Source organism: Carcharodon carcharias, chromosome 9 (genome assembly GCF_017639515.1).
Source record: "Carcharodon carcharias isolate sCarCar2 chromosome 9, sCarCar2.pri, whole genome shotgun sequence".
Classification (NCBI taxonomy): domain Eukaryota; kingdom Metazoa; phylum Chordata; class Chondrichthyes; order Lamniformes; family Lamnidae; genus Carcharodon; species Carcharodon carcharias.
In genome coordinates, this window is record NC_054475.1 from 90,129,397 (window position 1) to 90,148,770 (window position 19,374).

The following is a 19,374-nucleotide window of genomic DNA, read 5'->3' on the forward strand; positions in this document are numbered from 1 at the left end:
ATCGCCACAACATCATATTTTCACACGGCAATCTGTGACTGTAACTCCCAAATCTTATTTACTATACTCTGTGCATTCACATACATGCATAGTAACCCTGATTTAGATTTTGTTACTTTCTCCCTTACCCCAACTTTACCTATTAACTTACTATTCTCTATACTAGTGCTTTCTGTCCCACCCAGTATTTTGTGCACCTCTTGCTTCCCACACCCCTGCCAATCTCTGTGGTCAAAGTGCTCTTACATTGCTGTTAAGTCAGGAATTCCAGGATTTTGACCCAGCATCTACGTAAGAATGATGTGCAACTTGCAGGGGAACTTGGAGGTGTGGTGTTTCTATTCACCAGCAACCCTTACCCATCTAGGCGAAGGAGGATGCAAGTTTGGGAGGCAATGCTGAAGAAGCCATTACTAAGTTCTGCAGTTAATAGGGATACCCATGACAGCTGCAGTACATCATTGATGGATGATCAAGTGGGCTGCTTGGTCCTGGATTGTGTCTCACTGAAGTGTTGTTGCAGCTAGCTCCCATCCAAGCATGTTGAGAGTATTCCATCATTGTACCTTACAGGTGTGGAGAAGTTTTAGGAAGTCAAGAAGTTGGCCGCTCGCCATAAACTATCCAACCTTTGGCCTACTCTAGTAGCATTAGCATTTATGTGGCTGGTCCAGTTGAGCTTCTAGTAATCCGTGCATGTTGATGATGGAGCACTCAGCAACGGTATTGGCATTAATGCCAGGTGAAAATGGTTTGGACCTTTCATGTTGGAGATGGTCACTACCTGGCACTTATATGCAGTGAATGTTACTTGTCACCTATCAGCCCTGGCCTGGATGTTTCCAGGTGTTGCTGCATGCGGGCATGGACTGCTTCATGATCCAAGTAATTACGAATGGAGTTGAGCACCATTTAAGCATCATGAAGGGCAATTAGGGATGGACAACAAATGCTGGTCCAGTCAGTGACACCCACTTCCTAAGAAAGACTAAAACAACAGTCCCATTTCTGAATCACAGGATCATTACAGTGCAGAAGGAGGGCATTCAGCCCATTGTGTCTGCACCGGCTCACCAAACGAGCAGTTGACTGTTGCCATTCCTTTGCTTTCTTCTTCTGCCTTCATGATGGAGTGAGTCATTGATAAAGCAGTTTAAGAAAGTTGGATTGAACAAGTTTCCCGGAGGAACTCCTGCAATTTCATTCAAGTGAATTATATTTTATCAACTAAACAAGAAAATAAAAATCTTTGTCACCCCTCCCCAAGTGCCTACCTTACAAAATAAACACCCTTTCCTAAACTTGTTTCTAACTTCCCCAGCCTGCTCCTAACATGGCCTGCAGCACAACATATACTCCTTCCCACTTGCTCCAAACATATAACACACACTTCATTATCCTTGGCCCTCAACTCCACAAGTGACACACTTACCAGACTTCGCCTCCTATAACTCTTCTGCATCCTGTATAACATATATGTGCTTCCTCACCCTGCTCCCAGAATACACATCCCTTCCCTATCTGCAGGTTTCAATGCTTCACTGCAGAACACACACCACTGTCCTACAGCTTTTCTTATTAATACAGAAATTCTTTTTTCTAATTTCAATGGAGAAATTCTACATGATTTTCTTTTCATTAACCCACAGTGAAATTATTTGCCATACCGTGCTGTTCTGGTGCATGTTTGTCCTTCCCTTTGGCTGGGATTGGAGGACCTGGCATTGTGGTTTTCTGAACTGATGTGGGAGGCACAGGATTCGACAACCAAGAAGTGCCACGGTTGAGCCCTTAACAGGAAAGAAATGAAAGTACATGAAATGATGCTGGAAAAGAAACTGTTACTAGAGATGGGGATAGTGTCAATAAGAAGAAATATACAACTAATAATTAACCAAGAATAAATAATTAGTGCATGAATGTTGCGAACTTTTTTGTTATTAACTGACTGGCAAGCAATGATTTTGGCTTCTGTCCATTTTATATACAGAACATGACAGCTGTGAAATCTAAAGAAAACAAAAGCACTGCTTTCTGCCAATCAAGCCTATGCACCTGCCTGTGTCTCCTGATAAAAAACACTAATCCACGAGAATAAGCAGAACGGGGCAAACATTCATACCTTGTTGTGCATTGTACGCTGTGGCATTTCGAGTCATGCTGGATGGCAACCACCCTGCCAGGCTGGCTCGCTGGGATTTTGTGGTCTTATGTTTGACATCCTCTCCATTCCAAATAATGTCCTCTTCCCAGGGCAGCTGAGTGACCATGAGGAAGTGCTCATCAAGAAGAGCCTCCATTTCACTCTGCAGCTCCTTCTCATCAGCTGATCTTTCCACCTCCTCAGATGGCTCCTAAAATCATGCATGTAGACATTTACAATTAATGACACCACTAATAATGACTTCAAACTAGAGCACTTTAATAGGAGAGGCACTGCTAAAATAAAATATGGCAAAGAAGAAACAAGTTCCATTTATATATAAAGTATTTCATGTCTTCAGGACATCACAATGAATTCACAAGTGTGAATGGCCTGTTTGTTTCAAATGCACAATGTTTTATGACTCTCATGCACACTTTACAGGAAAAATTGCACTCCTGCCACTAGATGCTTGCCAACCCCAACATTCCATGTGCATCCTACCAACGCCCTCCTCAACAAGTGTCCCATTCCTCACACTCTTTGTGCTTCCCATTAACACCCCCCCCCACCCTCCCGTACATCCTATTCCATTCCCTTCCCCCATCTTGTGCGCATCTCCTTCCATTCCACCACACTCCACCTTTGCACGTCTCATTCCATTCTGCCACACCCCACCTTTGAGCGTCCCCTTCTCCCGCACTCCTCCTCTCACATATCCCATTCAACCATGCCAACCCACATGCTCCATTCTCCCCCCACCAGCGTCCCACCCTCCTCTCATGTCCCGTTCTCCTACAGCAGCCACCCCCACACCTGTCCCTCGCATCTCCCCCCGCCCGCGTCCTGTGCATCTCCCAGTCCCATGCATTCTGTTCATCACCCACCCTCTATCTCTTGCACATTCCATTCACATTCCACCCTTCCTCTCATTCTGTTCATCACCCATCTCCTCCTCTCATGCATCCCGTTGATCACCCCTCTCCTGCTCTCACACACCCCGCTCATCGTCCCCCTCTCCTCCTCTCATGCATCCCGTTGATCACCCCTCTCCTGCTCTCACACACCCCGCTCATCGTCCCCCTCTCCTCCTCTCGAGCATCCTGTACATTACCCTCATCCCCTCACACTTTCTGTTCATTCTCCCAATCATCTCATGCATCCTGTTCATCTCCCCACCTCTCCATTCGTCCCATTCTTCCCTAACTCACTCCACGTGTCCCGTTCTTCCCCACCTCCCCCACCACTTGTCCCGTTCTACCCTATCTCACTCTGCACGTGCCGATCTTGCCCAACATGCCCCTTTCATTCTTCCCCATCTGATTCCACGCATCCCGTTCTTTCCCATCTCATTCCATGCATCCTCACCTCCTCCCGCTCGCTCTCACTCTGCTCGTCCTGTTCTTCTCCGCCTCACTCCGCTCGTTCCATTCTTCTCCGCCTCACTCCGCTCACCCTGTTTTTCCCTGCCTCACTCCGCTCACCCCGTTCTTCCCCATCTCCCCACCGCGTTCTTCCCCATCTCCACCCGGGTCTCCATTCTTCTCCACCCCACTCAATTTATCACATTCCTCCCCATCTCCCCCCAGCGCTTCTCATTCTTTGCCACCTCCCCCCACTTGCCCCGTTCTTCCCCACCTCCCCCCCCCATTGGCCTCGTTCTCACCCACCTCCTCACACTGGGCCCGTTCTTCCCCACCTCCCCCCCACTGGCCCCGTTCTACCTTGTCCCACACCTAGACTGTTAGCTCTCCTTTCCATACACAAGGGCTCACACTTTTAGGAGAACAGGCGAAATGTGAAAGAAGCAGCAACGATGCACACAACATGAACAATTGGGCTTATGTAACAAACAACCTTAAATATCTCTTCATCTCACCAAACAATGAAATTAAACCCACAATCCGGTTTCTCATCCATTATCTATTTACCCACACAGCTTCAATTTACCTGCCCTTTCCGTCTCGTATGTGTGACTCTGTGCTAAAGGCAGGTATTCATTGGCAATGCTCAATAACTCGATAACTCAATCTGCATCATAAATATGCCTGTCAGAAAGCATTAAGTGCTCAATGAGAATAAATTCACCCATCAATTTCACACCAGGCTGCGTGTGTTTTTATCTGACCATGACCACTGGGGTTTCACCTTTAGTTCCTGTGGGCCTTTCAGCTCCAGTTTGATTCCAGGACCATTGAGAACAGCTGAATGGGGAGTTTGCCCAAATCTCACTTTAATCCAGAACAGGCAACCAGACACCCCACCAGCCTCTTCACTTTCATTCAATTCTACTGTTCCCCCTCACAGGCCAAGCAGCTACCGGGGAATTTTCCCCAAGTCTATCCCCTGCCACAACCTTTGATCAATGAAGCCAGAACACCCACACCTCCTAAAGCATAGTCTTGCCTGGGGCTCTGAAACCTTGTCCATTCCTCACGATCTCCCCTTCTTGCCGCACACATTGGGATGTCGCCCCCCAACCACACCCCAACGCCATCCCAGAACATGCTGCTCTGCCAATCACCCATTTCCTCTCTCCTGTGCTTCCTCCAATTAGAGATTCCCTCTGTCCCACACTCAATGCTTCTCCAATCACAACTGCACTTTTTCCCCTGTTCTCTCTCCAGCTGCTTGCACTTTTCCTGTTGCAGTTTGATGCTCAGTCCTCTACCACCCCAGAGTTAAGATCACTGAGTGACCTGTTTATTACAATGCCTTGTACATTCCAGATTGCTGCATGTTTGTGCACGCATTCATCTTCAAAGCAACATCACTATTGATCCACTAAAAGTATTTGGAAATGAGATAAAAAGGAAGAATTGCATTCGTGTAGTGCCATTCATGACTTCAAGCTGTCAGAAAGCACTTTACAGTCAATGGAGCATGGTCACTATTGTATTGTAGGAAATGTAATGTGATAATGAACAAATAATCTCTGTTCTTCTAGTGACATTAGTTGGGGGATAATATTGACTAGAATACTGGCCTATATGTGACTCCAGACGCACGGCAATGTGGTTGACTGAAATGGCCTAGCACTCAGCTCTCAAGAGCAATTAGGGATGGGCAACAAATGCTGGCCTAGCCAGCGATGTCCACATCCCATGAATGATTTTTTTTTTAAATGGAGGAACCATCCATAGCTAACTAAGGAAGCAAAGAATGGCATAAAATTGAAAGAAAATGTATAAAATGTTTTAAAATAGGCCAGAAGATTGCTGATTTCAAAAATTTTCCCAAAGGGTGATTAAAAAAATAAAGAGGGTGAAAATAGATCATGAGGGTGAACTAGCAAGAAATATGAAAACAGACATAGAAGCTTCTACAAGTATGTAAAAAAGGACAGTAGTTAAAGTAGATATTGATCCCCAGAAGATAAGACTGGAGAATTGATATGGGTAAACAAGGAAAAGGCAGGGAATTTGAACAAATATTTTGTACGTCTTCAAGGTGGAAAATACTAAAAGCATCCCAATAATAGTAGATAGGCAAGAGGCAAAGATGGGGGAGGAACTTAAAACAAGTATCACTAGAGAAAAATAGGCAAACATAAGAAATAGCAGGAGTAGGCCATTCTGCACTTTAAGCCCATTCTGTCATTCAGTTAGATCATGGCTGACCTTCAACTTCAACACCATTTTCCTGTACTATCCGCATATCCCTTGATGTTTTTGACATGTAGAAGTCTATCAATCACAGCTTTGAACATACTCAACGATAGAGCCTCCAAAACCTTCTGGGGCAGAAAATTCCAAAGAATCACTCCTCTTCATCTCAGTCCTAAATGGCCTGCCCTTTATTCTGAGATTGTTTCCCTTGGTTCTAGAACTCCCAGCCAAAGGAAAATCTTTCCTGCATCTACCCTGTCGAGCCCTGTAAGAATTTTGTATGTTCGAATAAGATCATCTCTCATTCTTCTAAACTCCAGAGAAAAAATCTTTCGTCACAGGACAATCCCTCCATCCCAGGAATTCATTCACTCCCCCTATGGCAAGAATATCTTTCCTTAGGTAAGGAACCTTATTGGACTAAACTTATCGGGCTAAAGGCTGACAAGTCACTGAGACTTGATGGCCTGCATCCTACGGTCAAAAAAGAAACGGCAACAAACATAGTGGATCCATTGTTTGTAATCTTCCAAAATTCCCTAGATTCTAAAAAAGATCCAACAGGTTGGAAAACTGCAAATTTAACACCCCTATTAAGACAGGAGGGAGACAGAATGCAAGAATCTAAAGGCCTCAGCACTGATCCCTGTGGCACCCAACCAGTTACAATTTGCCAACCTGTAAATGACCCTGTTATTCCCACTCAGTTTTCAGTTAGCTCATCTTCCACCCATGCTAAGATATTATCCTAAACATAGCCTAACATCTGGCACTGGGAAAATGTTGGAATCCATCATTAAGGACGAAGTAGCAGGACATTTAAAAAATCATAATACAATTTTGCAGAGCCCACATGATTTTATTTAAGGGAAATTATGCTTAATAAATTTACCAGAATTCATTGAAGATGTAATGGGCAGGGTGGATAAAGGAGTACCCACTAGGTGTATTGTATTTGGATTTCCAAAAGGCATTCAATAAGGTGCGACATAAAATATTATGGCACAAGATAGAAATTCATGGTGTTCAGGATAAGATATGAGCACGGATGGAGCATTTTGCAAGGAGGTTGACAGACAGGAACACCATTATTTGAACCACTAAACTGCCAGTCTCTCTGAAAAATGCTCAAAACTGTTCAAATAAAATGGTAATTGAAGATGGTAATAGATTCATCACAAGGTCAGAGGTGGGGATGTTCGCTGATGGTTGCACAATGTTCAGTACCATTCGCAACTTCTCAGATAAAGCAATCTGTGTCCATATGCAGCAAGACCCTGACAATATTCAGGCTTGGGTTCATAAGTGGCAAGTACATACAGTCCACACTATTGCCAGGCAATAGCCATCTCCAACAAGAGAGAATCTAACCATCTCCACTTGATATTCAATCACACTACCATCGCTAAATCCCTGACTATCAACATCCTGGGGATTACCATTGACTAGAAACTGAACTGGACCAGCCATATAAATATTGTGGCTACAAGAGCAGGTCAGAGGCTGGGAATTCTACAGCCTGTCCACCATCTACAAGGCACAAGTTAGGAGTGTGATGGAATACTGACAACTTGCCTGGATGAGAGCAGCTCCAACAAGACTCAAGAAGCTCAACACCATTCAAGACAAAGCAGCCCACTTGAACAGCACCCCATCCACCACCTTCAACATTCATCCCCTCTACCACTAATATAGTGGCAGCAGTTTATACCATCTACAAGATGCACTTCAGTAACTCATCAAGACTCCTTCAACAGCACCTTCTAAACCTCCGATCTCTACCACCTCAAATGACAAGGGCAGCAGATGCATGGGCACACCACCACGTGGAAGTTCCCTCCAAGCAACACACCATCCTGACTTGGAACAATATCGCTGTACTTCACAGTTGCTGGGTCAAAATCCTGGAACTCCTTTTCTAACATTGTTGTGGGTGTGCCTATTCAGAACATCATTGAAGTAAACAAAAACTAACCGAGCTGCACTTCTCATTTTGCTGCAATCCAAGATCCAGGTTCAAATAGATCTCTGATAACATGCAAGTTTGCTAGTGGCAGCAAAGCTCCTCAGCAAAAAGGAATTCACTTGGGCCCTTTCCTGAGGAGAGAACAGGTTGCTCTTAACAGCGTACAGTCAGTCATTCAGACCATGCTTAAGCCTGGGTTTATGTTGGAAAATTCAAACTAATTTGAGGCACCCCACTAAGGGCGAGGGGAGTCTCACTTCTCACTTCTCATGGATTTAATAAGCTCAGTAGTCTATGACTTCAACTGCTGCTTTTACATTAGTGGGCTTCCCATGGATATAAGATGGATCACAATCATTGAGCAGCAACAATCATTCTTTGCCTCTTGATAATTACAGGTCTAGACAAACATTTTCTAAAGAGTTTCAGGGCTACATTATCAGTCATTGACAAAACAGATGGAAAATCTACGCCATTTCTAAGTAAATGCAAAGAAAGCACAGTTCACCAAAGGAAAAGGCAGACAAGGACACTCAACCCATTTTGATTAGCCTATAGAATTTTTCCCCATAAGTGTGCTTTACTCACCTGTACCTCTACCAGGCAGGTTACTTCTTCCTCCAGCATCTGCTCTTCTTCCATTGCTTCCTTAAGTTTGAAACCGTAATCAAATCCTTCACCATCCTCTGGCACCCCGAGCATATCATACCAAAGCTGTGCAGGTCCGTAGCGCCATTCCGCAACTTTCGGTCTCATGTCCATTATATTATCTGTATCACCAGTGGATTGAGAGAACTTGGACTCCACAGGAGCCATCATTGTAATCTGCAGGTAGTAAGGACAGATTTCTATTTAAGTATTTATTCATTCATGTGTGTTGTGCCCAAGGGCTGGCCCTTAGCTCACTGTCTGATGCTTCATCTTGAGGTGTTTTCTTGGCAGTTTTTGTCAGTGGTGGTTTGCCATTGCCTATCACTCTCAGGAACAGGCAAGGAGGCAGGTCCCAAGTCTAACTCAGCCAGTAACACCCAAATAAGTGGAGAAAATTTAAATAATAATCAGTACAAGATCCTTCAAGCATGCATCTCAACTGGTTCCACCTCCCTCCTTTAAAATCCTCTTTGTCAACTGCTTCACACCAAGTTTCACATTAAAATAACCTCCTTCCTTTCCTTCCACAGCCTTATGAATTTAATCTCCACTCATTGCACATTTCTACGCCTGCTACAGCCCATCTGCTGCTGGAACCCTAATCTGTGCCTTTGTAACCTGTGGACTCAATAATTTCAATTCTCTTCTGGCTAATCTTGCATCCTCTGCAATTCCCAACTTCTGGAAATCTCTGATATCCCTATACTATTCTGCACCAAGGCTGCTCAAAAGTCACCCTGTTCTCGCTGACTTACACTAACTTCTGGTTTCCCAATGTCTCTGTTGCAACACACATTAAAGTATGGTGATAACTGTATTTTATATTTTACATCAACTGAAGTATTTGTTTAATTACTTAAAGCTAGTTACAAACTGCTAGAACAATACAAATGTAATAAATGCAACCATGAGAACCGCTTGCCCTCTGTGCTTTTCTCTCACACCGTAAAAACATATCAATAGCTTTGCATCATCAGACAAGGGCCCAATAAACTGGCAGTCCTTAGATTCTTGAGTCATTGAACCTATAGTTTCAATTAGTTCTTTTGCTTTTACTTTGGATGCTGGGACAATTCAACTGGTCTTGCTTCCTCTCTCAGAACAGTGAGAAAAGGAAGGGGAAAAAACTAAAAACCTGCAGTTACCTGTGCAGTCAGGATAAGAGTTTTGTCGCCACTTTAATCGTCGAGTCAGTTTAGGTCTAGTAGACACTACATGAGGAGTGGATTCAGGCCTGACTCCAAAGCAAATAATATGGGCTGTCACATTAGTGTAGTACTGAGTGAGTGCTATATTACCCAAAATGGCATCTTTCAAATACGTTTGCACACTCAGGTGGATGCTAGGGATACCAGGGTATTATTCAAAGAGGAACAGGGAATTCTCCTGGTGTCCTGGCCAACACTGGTGCCTTAACTAACACCAATGAAGCATATTATATTGTTATGTATCTCATTTTTTTCTGACATATTGGCTGCTTCATTTCCCTACATAACAACACTTTAAAAAAAAAATACTTTATTGGCTGTGAAGTGTTTAGGGACATCTTCACGCTAAGAAAAGCATAAATCTATAAATTTCAGTTTATTAGTTTGTTTGTTGCTTTGATTCCTCTTGTGGGAATTGCCAGGTGTCCACTGCTGTGGTAGCCACATAGTTCAGGCAGGCAACTCAGAGAAATATGGCAGGGAGAGATGTTGTGGAACATGGACCTCTTTACTTCCATCATGGCACTGTGTGAGATGCTCTGCAACTAAATGCAAGTCTAATTCAGCTTTGTACTTAGGATGCTGATTATATCATATTATTTGGATACAGACAAACAATACAGTATATATTTCAAACCTCCTGTCCCTCACTCATTCCATCTATTCCTCCAAACTTTGCACGTTATACACCTTATCAGCAGAGAGGCACTGTTCAGGTGGTGGGGATGCACATTACATACCTCATCATCAGAGAGGCACTGTTCAGGTGGTGGGGGTGCAGCATAATGATACTCCCAGCCAGACTTTTGTTCCTTGACTGTTTCTTCTCCCTCTCCTTCTTGTGTGGGAGCTTCAGGTTGTGGGTCCCGGTGCTTCTTTTTTCTTTTCCTCCTAGCACTTCGCCAAACTGAAGGGATATTCTTTCCGGGTCCAAAGAGACGCAAAAAGCGTAACACCTGCAAGATGAGGGAATTAAATGAATGAATTATCCATTGTGACCTTACTAACCATCACAACCAGGATTTCAAGGAATTGGAGATCAGAAGACATCCTCTGAGCATTTTGCAACTTATCAAAGGAACTCTATCTATTAAAACTATGCAACATAATTCAGTAAGGAAACTAGTGCTCCCCAACAATAATCTAAGAGTTGCCAGGAAATCATTAGATAAAATAGTTGATCCAAATCATTCAACATTGGGTTTTCAGTTGTAACTTGCGGCAGAAAAAAGTACAAAGAAAAACCCTTCGTCAAAGGCTGGACTAAGCTTCTGAGAACAACAGCTGCGGCACAGCCACTGCTCATGGTGATCCACAACATTAATTTGCAACATCGGCGGAGAAGAAAAGAGTTGACGTTTCGAGTCCTCATGACCCTTTGACAGAACTTGAGTTCGAGTCCAAGAAAGAGTTGAAATATAAGCTGGTTTAAGGTGTGTGTGTGGGGGGCGGAGCTGCCAGACCTGCTGGGTTTTTCCAGGTAATTCTGTTTTTGTTTTGGATTTCCAGCATCCGCAGTTTTTTTGTTTTTATTAATTTGCAACGCTGTTTTTCTGCCTAATGATATAGTGGCACATTAAAAATAGAAACCAGACATTTAAAGCACCACCTGCAGAAGTAATACAGAACAGCTTTATAATGGCTTGCTCCACTGACAGAGCTTGACATAAGAAGTTTAGATAAACTTTAAAATGGAATGTTGTGATCCAATCAGCATTTTTTTCTATCGAAGAGCAAAAGCAGATCTCCATGGCATTGATCACAAGATCACATCTTGTTTTACAAGTAATGTACAAAATATAGTCAGGATCACTGATTTATGGTGGCCAAAGTGAAACTACATTTGTATTGCCAAGTATTATGGGAGCTTTAGTGATATTGTTACATTCAATTTGTGATTATGTTCATGATTTTCAGAAATTGTAAATCTGTGACTTTCACCATTATGTATGCTCCATTGTTAAGCTACGTACTTAATTTTATATTTTAGTTGATTAGATGTCAGATGATTCTTTTCCCAGAGTACAAAGGCCTTTGGCTTGTGTGGTGAATACCAACTCTTTAAACCTACAAAAGAGAGCTAAAAGTATAGTTAATGCACAGATATTTGTATCTATATATGACGCCAAGGATTCTAGACTTAAACACCCCTTTCCCAGTGATGGCCCCCTCAGGCAGCCGCTTCCTTTGTGATCCCAGGCAGCATTTTCACATTCGCTTACATTCCCCTGTTTAATTCACTGCCTAAGGAATCCAAATAAACCCAGTTTCTCACCTGTCCTGGTCGAAATTCTGGGAAAAGTTCAGTAACATTGGGTAATTGTTTGGTTGAATCTCGCTGCATGATACCTGCCAGCGGCAATGTGAGTTTATCCTCCTTCTGAGATTCATTCTGCCTTGATCGTGGAGTGTGCCGGTCAGTTTCAGACTCTGAATCAGAAGAACTGCTAAATTCAACCTTCTCTGAGCAGGATGAAGGAGCAATTATAGAAGGTAAAATGATCCCATCATTTTCATCAGTGACTGAACGAGGGAAAAGGGCATCAGCAGCGCGAGATCCTCCAGTAGTGCTGGAATTAAGCACTGCTGAGTTTACTCCATTTGCTGCAGGCAGAAAATAAAAAGAGTTACCAACATATTGCATTCTATTCATCACATCCAAGAGTATAAAATCCCCACTGACATAGCTCACACTAAATTTGCTGCCACTCGCTGCAGGAGTTTCTATGACACGCAGTGCTGTTGTATGGTAACTATTCTAAACTTATGCTGATATTAATGAAGGAAGATTTTCCCTATAAGAGGAACCAAAACAAATTAATCACGTTTTCTTAGGCTTAAACTGATGATAAACCTGCCTTCAGGTTGTAATTCATGATTACATAGGATAACAACAGAGAAACAGGCCAAGTCTAATGATGACCATGAAACCTTTATTGTTGTAAAAACCCATCTGGTTCACTAATGTCCTTTAGGGAAGGGAATCTGCCGTCCTTACCTGGTCTGGCCTACATGTGACTGCAGACCCACAGGAATATGATTGACCTTTAAGTGCCCTCTGAAGCCACTTAGTTGTATCAAACCACTATGAAGTCTTAAAAAAGGAATGAAACCTGGCGGACCACCTGGCATTGACCGAGACACTGGAAACGACAATGGCAAACTCAGCCCGCCGGTCCTGCAAAGTCCTCCTTACTAACATCTGGCGGCTAGTGCCAAAATTGGGAGAGCTGTCTCACAGACTAGTCAAGCAACAGCCTGATATAGCCATCCTCACGGAATCATATCTTACTGATCATGTCCCAGACACCACCATCACGATCCCTTGTTATGTCCTATATGGCACTACCATCATACTAAATGGGGTAGATTTCAAACAAATCTAGCAACTCGAGATTGGGCATCCATGAGGCGCTGTGGACCATCAGCAGCAGCAGAATTATACTCAAACACAATCTGTAAACCTCATGGCCCGGCATATCCTCCACTCTACCATTACCATCAAGCCAGGGGATCAGCCCTGGTTCAATGAAGAGTGCAGGAGCAGCACCAGGAATACCTGAAAATGAGGTGTCAACCTAATGAAGCTATAACACATGACTGCTTGCATGCCAAACTGCATAAGCAGCTAGCGATAGACAGGACTGAGCAATCCGACAACCAATAGATCAGATCTAAGCTCTGCAGTCCTGCCATGTCCAGTGAATGGTGGACAATTGAACAACTCACTAGAGGAGGAGGCTCCACAAATATTCTCATCCTCAATGATGGGAGAGCCCAGCACATCAGCGCAAAAGGCTGAAGCAATTGCTACAATCTTCAGTCAGAAGTGGATGATCCACCTCAGCTTCCTCTGGAGGTCCCCAGCATTACAGATGCCATTCTTCAGCCAATTCGGTTCACTCCACATGATATCAAGAAACTGCTGAAGGCACTGGATGGTGCAAAGGTTATGGGTCCTGACAATATTTGGGCAATAGTATTGAAGACTTGTGTTCCGGACTTGCCGTGCTCACAGCCAAGCTGTGCCAGTACAGCTACAACACTGGCATCTAACCGGCTATGTGGAAAATTGCCCAGAACAAATCCAACCCAGCCAATTAACGTCCCATCAGTCTACTCTCCATCATCAGTAAAGTAATGGAAGGGGTTATCAACAGCACTTACTTAGCAATAATCTGCGTACTGACGCCCAGTTTGGGTCCCGCCTGGACCACTCAGCTCCTGACCTCATTACAGCCTTGGTTCAAGCATGGACAAAAGAACTGAACTCTCGAGGTAAGGTGAGAGTGACTGTGCTTGACATCAAGGCCGCATTTGACTGAATGTGGCATCAAGGAGCCCTAGCAAAACTGGAGTCAATGGGAATCAGGGGGTAAATTCCCCAGTGGTTAGAGTCATACCTAGCACAAAGGAAGATGGTTGTGGTTGTTGGAGGTCAGTCATCTCAGCTCCAGGACCTGACTGCAGCTGCAGAAATTTCCCGTTGGTGTGCAGGGACAGAACCCACACGCCGACACGTAAAATGACCATATGCCATCGTGATATTTCAGTGGGCGGGCACGCGATGATCTCCAATGTGCGCCCGCCATTAATTAACAGGCCACTTAAGGCCCTTGAGGCACCAATTGACAGCAATTTTTTGGCGCCCGTGCAATCTTTGGGTGGTCGCACGAGCGCAACGGGCAGGAGACATTTGTGTAATTTTCAGTCAGGGGAGGGATAAGAGGGCTCAGTGGGGTCACAAGCGTGCTCTGTCAAATATTTAATTTGCAAAGTAACTGATACTTGCCTATGTGAGCTGCAATACTTCAAAACGCATACCAGCTGCTTGGACTGGACTCTCAACCTTCAGGTCAGCACTCTGCAGCAAGGAATCGTTTTTGGGTCTGCAGATTTCAGGAAGCCTTCCCTTAGCCTGGGAATGGGAGTTGAACCCTCCAGTGGAGGCACCTCCTCTGAGGAGGGAGGGCTAGAAGGGGGAGGAGGCCAGGAGTGCACATTCAGCCTCCAGGAGAGCCACTTCTGGGAGGACAGGCGCAGGCACAAGGGGTGCAGGGCCAAGAGGTAGTCCAAGGTGGAAGGGGCCACAGAAGACGCTACTATCCTGCTGCCAGGTTAAACAGGCGGCGAAGCAGCTACCTCAATATGTCTGAGGTGCAGTGCCGAAAGAGGCTCCATCTCTCAAGGGAGACAGTCAACTTTATCTGTCAGATGATTGGGCCTGAGATCGCCGCTAACTGTGCAGGTGCACACCCCAAGCCAGTGGCTCTGAAGGTCACAGCTGCCCTTAACTTCTATGCCTCTGGCTCCTTCCAGAGGTCAGTGGGTGTTCTTTGCGGTGTCTCCCAATCAGCTGCCCACATTTGTGTCAAGCAGGTGACAGACGTTCTGTTCAGGTGTGCATTGACTTTCATCCACTACTGTTGGGACCAGGCAAGCCAGACACAGCAAGCCAGAGGCTTCGGGTCGATGGGCTGGCTTCCTTTGTGCCCAGGGTACAATAGACTGCACACATGTGGCCAGCAGGTGAGCCTTTGTCAACAGGAAGGGCTTCAACTCCATGAACGTGCAGATAGTGCGTGATCACAGGATACAGATTCTACAAGTCTGTGCAAGGTACCCAGTCAGCTCCCACAACGCCTACATCCTCAGACACTCCCAGGTGCCAGAGCTCTTCAGTGCTCCAGCCCAGACGAATGGGTGGATGGCTGCTGGGTGTCAAGGGCCATCCCTTCAGAAAGTAGCTCATAACACCTCTCTGCCATCCAAAAACAGAAGCTGAGCAGCAGTGTGGAGAGAAAGGCAGAGTTAACATTTCAAGTCCATGTGATTCTTCTTCAGAGACTCAAAACGTTAACTCTGTCGTTCTCTCCACAGATGCTGTCAGAGCTGCTGAGTTTTTCCAGCATTTTTTGTTTTACTTTCAGATTTCCAGCATCAGCAGTATCTTGCTTTTATCCTATTTACTCCTACATTCAACTTCACCATAGCCTCTCATTACAAGTGCATGCATTGAGCACCTTTACCTTCCATCTAAGTTCACACAAACCAGCTGTCTTTTCTAACCTTCCCCCACTTTACTTAATCATGAACACGCATGCACGCATACATCTTTCTTTACAGAATACCACCATGTTCCCAAAATAGTAAAATGATGTCATCCATCTTCACAGCAATTCCATCAGCTCATCCACCCCTCCCATACCATCTCCATTCCATTCCTTCCATCCCTCTCCTGCCATCCCCACTCCTCTCATTAATGCCATCCAATCCCTCATATAAACAATCTCTCCAGCCAGGGTAACCACAAAGCAAAGCTCATAACGGCTATAAAATCTCATACAAACGTTTAGCACTGGGATTCAACTTGGACTGACAACAGACATGCAAACTTTTATGCACTTGAATAGTAAAAGTCAGTGGGACAATTATAGATTTTGTCCTTTCAAATTTGGGTCAATTCTGGAAAAACTCTGAAGGATGATGGTTATAGGCTTCTCACTAATTATACAAGTAGCGGGGGTAATTTAAAGTGATGTCACACTCAAACACGGTACTGAAGCATTTTGGGTTCTGTGCATTATAGGCAAGACTGCAATGACCCAAGTATGCTAAATTCATCTGGAGATAATACACCCCCCTCTATTTATATCCCTGTATGCATAATTGTATGCTATTAAGTATCTTATGTCACACCCTTACCTTCTGATGTTTTTGTGCTGCCACCAACCAATCAAAATAATCCCGACAGACAAAAGACAAATATTATTACTACAAATGTCTAGTAATGCCTCTGCTTTCTTCTCTCTAGGGTCTTTTAAAATGCATGGGTGCAATCTATCTGGACCAGGGGTCTATTGTCTTTTGAGTTTGGTTAGTTTATTTAACAATTTTTAAATTTCAAATGCAAGTATCTCATTACTCATCATTCAATGTCATGACTACACTTTCTATTTTCCTGGTAAATGTCAAAGCAAAATAATTACTTAATATTTCTCCCATCTCTTTAATATTATCAATGATGTAATCCTGTCCATCCCTTAATGTTCCTGTTCACATCCCAGACTTTTTTTATTGATGTGCCTGTAAAATATTTTACTATTTTGTTTTATGCTCTTTGAAAATTTAATATCATAGCTCATCTTTGCCTTCCGAATTGCTGTTTTATTTCTCTCCTAATCTCTCTGCATTCTCTCTTATCATGCACTCTTCTGCTGTCTATGTACCTGATGTATGTCTCTTTCTTTGCTCTCAATTGTTCCATTATATCTTTATTCATCAATAAAGTCTCAGTTGTATTTAGTTTGTTCTTTACTTTTAGTGGAATACCTTTTTCCTGTACTCTACTGAACACCATTTTAAATGTTTCCCATTGTCATTCTAAATCATCATTTGCCAATATCTTTGCCCATTTTATTTTCCACAGGTTCTACTCTCAACCCATAAAATCATCTTTTCTCCAATCCATTGATTGATTTTCATCATATTTATGTCCTTCCTTATTATCGTCTTAAAGCATTTTATATTCTTGTGGCTTTTGCCTAGATGTTCCCTTACTTTTACTTTTGTTATTTACCCTGGTTCATTCTCCATTACTAGGTCCAATACCATATTTTCCCTTGTTGGGGCTTTCACATACTGGGTTGGAAGGAATTCCTGTACACAGTGTAGGAACTCTATTCCCTTCTCCCCTTTACCTATTATTTCTTTTCAATTAATATCAAGGCAGTCAAAATCTGCTATGATTATTATTCCATGTGTTTTCAGTCAATTCCCTAACTTGTCCGCAAATTTCTTCTTCCGCCTCCCTTCCACTATTAGGTGGCTTATAGACTACATTTATTAGTGTGAATGATCCTTTATTATCTTTTATCTCTATCTATACGGATTCTATCTTTGTCATGCTGTAGCTGCATCCTTCTATTCTACAGTCATTTCCTATTGGCATTATGTCATCCCTAATAAGTAGTTACTCAACCTCTCCTTTCTTCCTCTCTCTTTTCCAAATATGTTATAGCCAATGCGTAATTTCCAGTCCTCATTTTTCCATAACCATGTCACAGTAATCCCTATGTCTGACTCCTCTCAAAGCATGATTGCCTCCAGCTGCCTTGTTTTATTACGGACACAGGGTTCATTGCTGTCCAGACAGTAGCACATTTTTAGCTGGATTTCCTCTCACTTTATGTTCAACCATCTTTTTAGAATCCTGTTCTATTTATTCCCATGCCATTAATGTCCTCCCTTACTTTATTCTTTCCAATGCTCTCTTTTCCTGTTCTGTTTACATTTAGGCTGCTTACGTTCCCTGTGGATCTATCCCTCACTTTACTAGTTTCTTAACGCCTTTAACGCTTCTCTATTTACCTTTCCCACTAGGACACAGGTGCTAGCCCAGTTCAGTTGGCAATCTTCCCACCAGTACAGCTCCTTCATGTCCCAGAAATGGTGCGTGTCCCATAAAAAAGCCACTCTTTCTCACATCAATCCTTTAGCCATTTGTCAATTCTCTTAATTTTTCTGCTTCTATCTGAATTTGCATGTGGCTTGGGCAATAATCCAGAGATTATTACCCTTGCAGGATTGCTTTTAAATTTAGAGCCTAACTCCTGCTCCTTTCAGCAGGACCCATTCTGTTCCTGCCTATGTCATTTGTTCCAACATGGACCATGACAACTGGATTTACCCCCTCCCTTTCCAAGTTCCCCTCCAGCCACTATTCCTTACTATGGCACCGGGTAGGCAACACACCCTTTGGGGTTCTTGCTCTTGATTGCAAAGAACACTATCTAGCCCCCTAAATATAGAGCCCCTATTTCTACCACATTTCTGTTCTGCTCTACGCTCCGCACCACCATGCCCCCACCCACTTACTGGGATTTGACTGTCATAGTTGAATAGCTGGAAGCCTTCTGAACTATCATGCCTTGGTCTGGACTGTTTTAAGTTCCCGTCAATTGGATGAAATTATGGTGTCTACAGTATCTAGATTGTTATACCAACATATCTCAGCACTGCCACAATTACTAGCCTGTAGACTAGTGCACAGTGATTCCATGCTGCTTAATAATTCAAGGTTAATGTGCAACACAAAATCCTGGAACTCCCTCCCTAACAGCACTATGGGTGTACCTACACCACATGGACTGCAGCGGTTCAAGAAGACAGCTCACCACCTTCTCCAGGGCAATTAGGGATGGGCAATATATGCTGGCCTAGTCAGAGACACACATATCCCATGAATGATTAAAAAAAAAGTACTACACAAGTTTTTCTTTCTCTGTCTCTCTCTTTAACTAAGACTTGAACTCACCAATTAATTCCTGTGAAGCTGCCTCTTCCTTATTTAGTGGCGGTGGTGGTGGGGGGGGAGGCATGAGCTTTGAGTCCACATCTTCACTGTCTGCATCATAGTCATCATCGTCATTGTCTTCTGCAGCCAGCAAAATAGATCATTTAGTGTACAGTTTCCATTACATGGAGGCAGGTCTTATTTATTGAAATGGTTAATATATGCTTTAAATTAAGCCAAACAGTCAACTCCCGATTAATATCAACATTTTCAGCAACCTTAGAAATTGAAATTCCTGTAATAAAAGCATTTTCTACTCTCCTGCAATACTGAAGCCCAACAAGTTAGTGATCCAATTCCAAAGATATGTCAACAATGAGGAAAAATCTGTAATAAGCTGAAAAATGCAAAATGATTGAAATATTAGGCATCACAGATCCCTATATTACCACCTCAACCCACCAGGTTCTTTTTTCCTTACACAAGCTCACCAGGACTCTTCC

At 43.4% G+C, this 19,374-nt stretch overlaps 1 protein-coding gene across 7 annotated transcripts in view; it reads right to left on the reverse strand.

Annotated features, from left to right (window-relative positions):
• Positions 1-19,374, reverse strand: part of taf1 (TAF1 RNA polymerase II, TATA box binding protein (TBP)-associated factor) — a 153,306-nt gene that overhangs the window by 112,972 nt on the left and 20,960 nt on the right. For 6 of the 7 annotated variants that reach the window (XM_041195085.1, XM_041195088.1, XM_041195087.1 and 3 more), the window contains 6 exons: positions 18,893-19,012; positions 11,852-12,180; positions 10,317-10,532; positions 8,306-8,542; positions 2,123-2,354; positions 1,668-1,790 (listed from right to left, as the gene is read on the reverse strand). In XM_041195085.1, the coding sequence (XP_041051019.1) occupies positions 1,668-1,790; positions 2,123-2,354; positions 8,306-8,542; positions 10,317-10,532; positions 11,852-12,180; positions 18,893-19,012 (1,257 nt within the window). Of the gene's footprint in view, positions 1-1,667; positions 1,791-2,122; positions 2,355-8,305; positions 8,543-10,316; positions 10,533-11,549; positions 11,788-11,851; positions 12,181-18,892; positions 19,013-19,374 lie in introns of those variants that run through there. The other variant, XM_041195091.1, reaches the window with a different exon arrangement.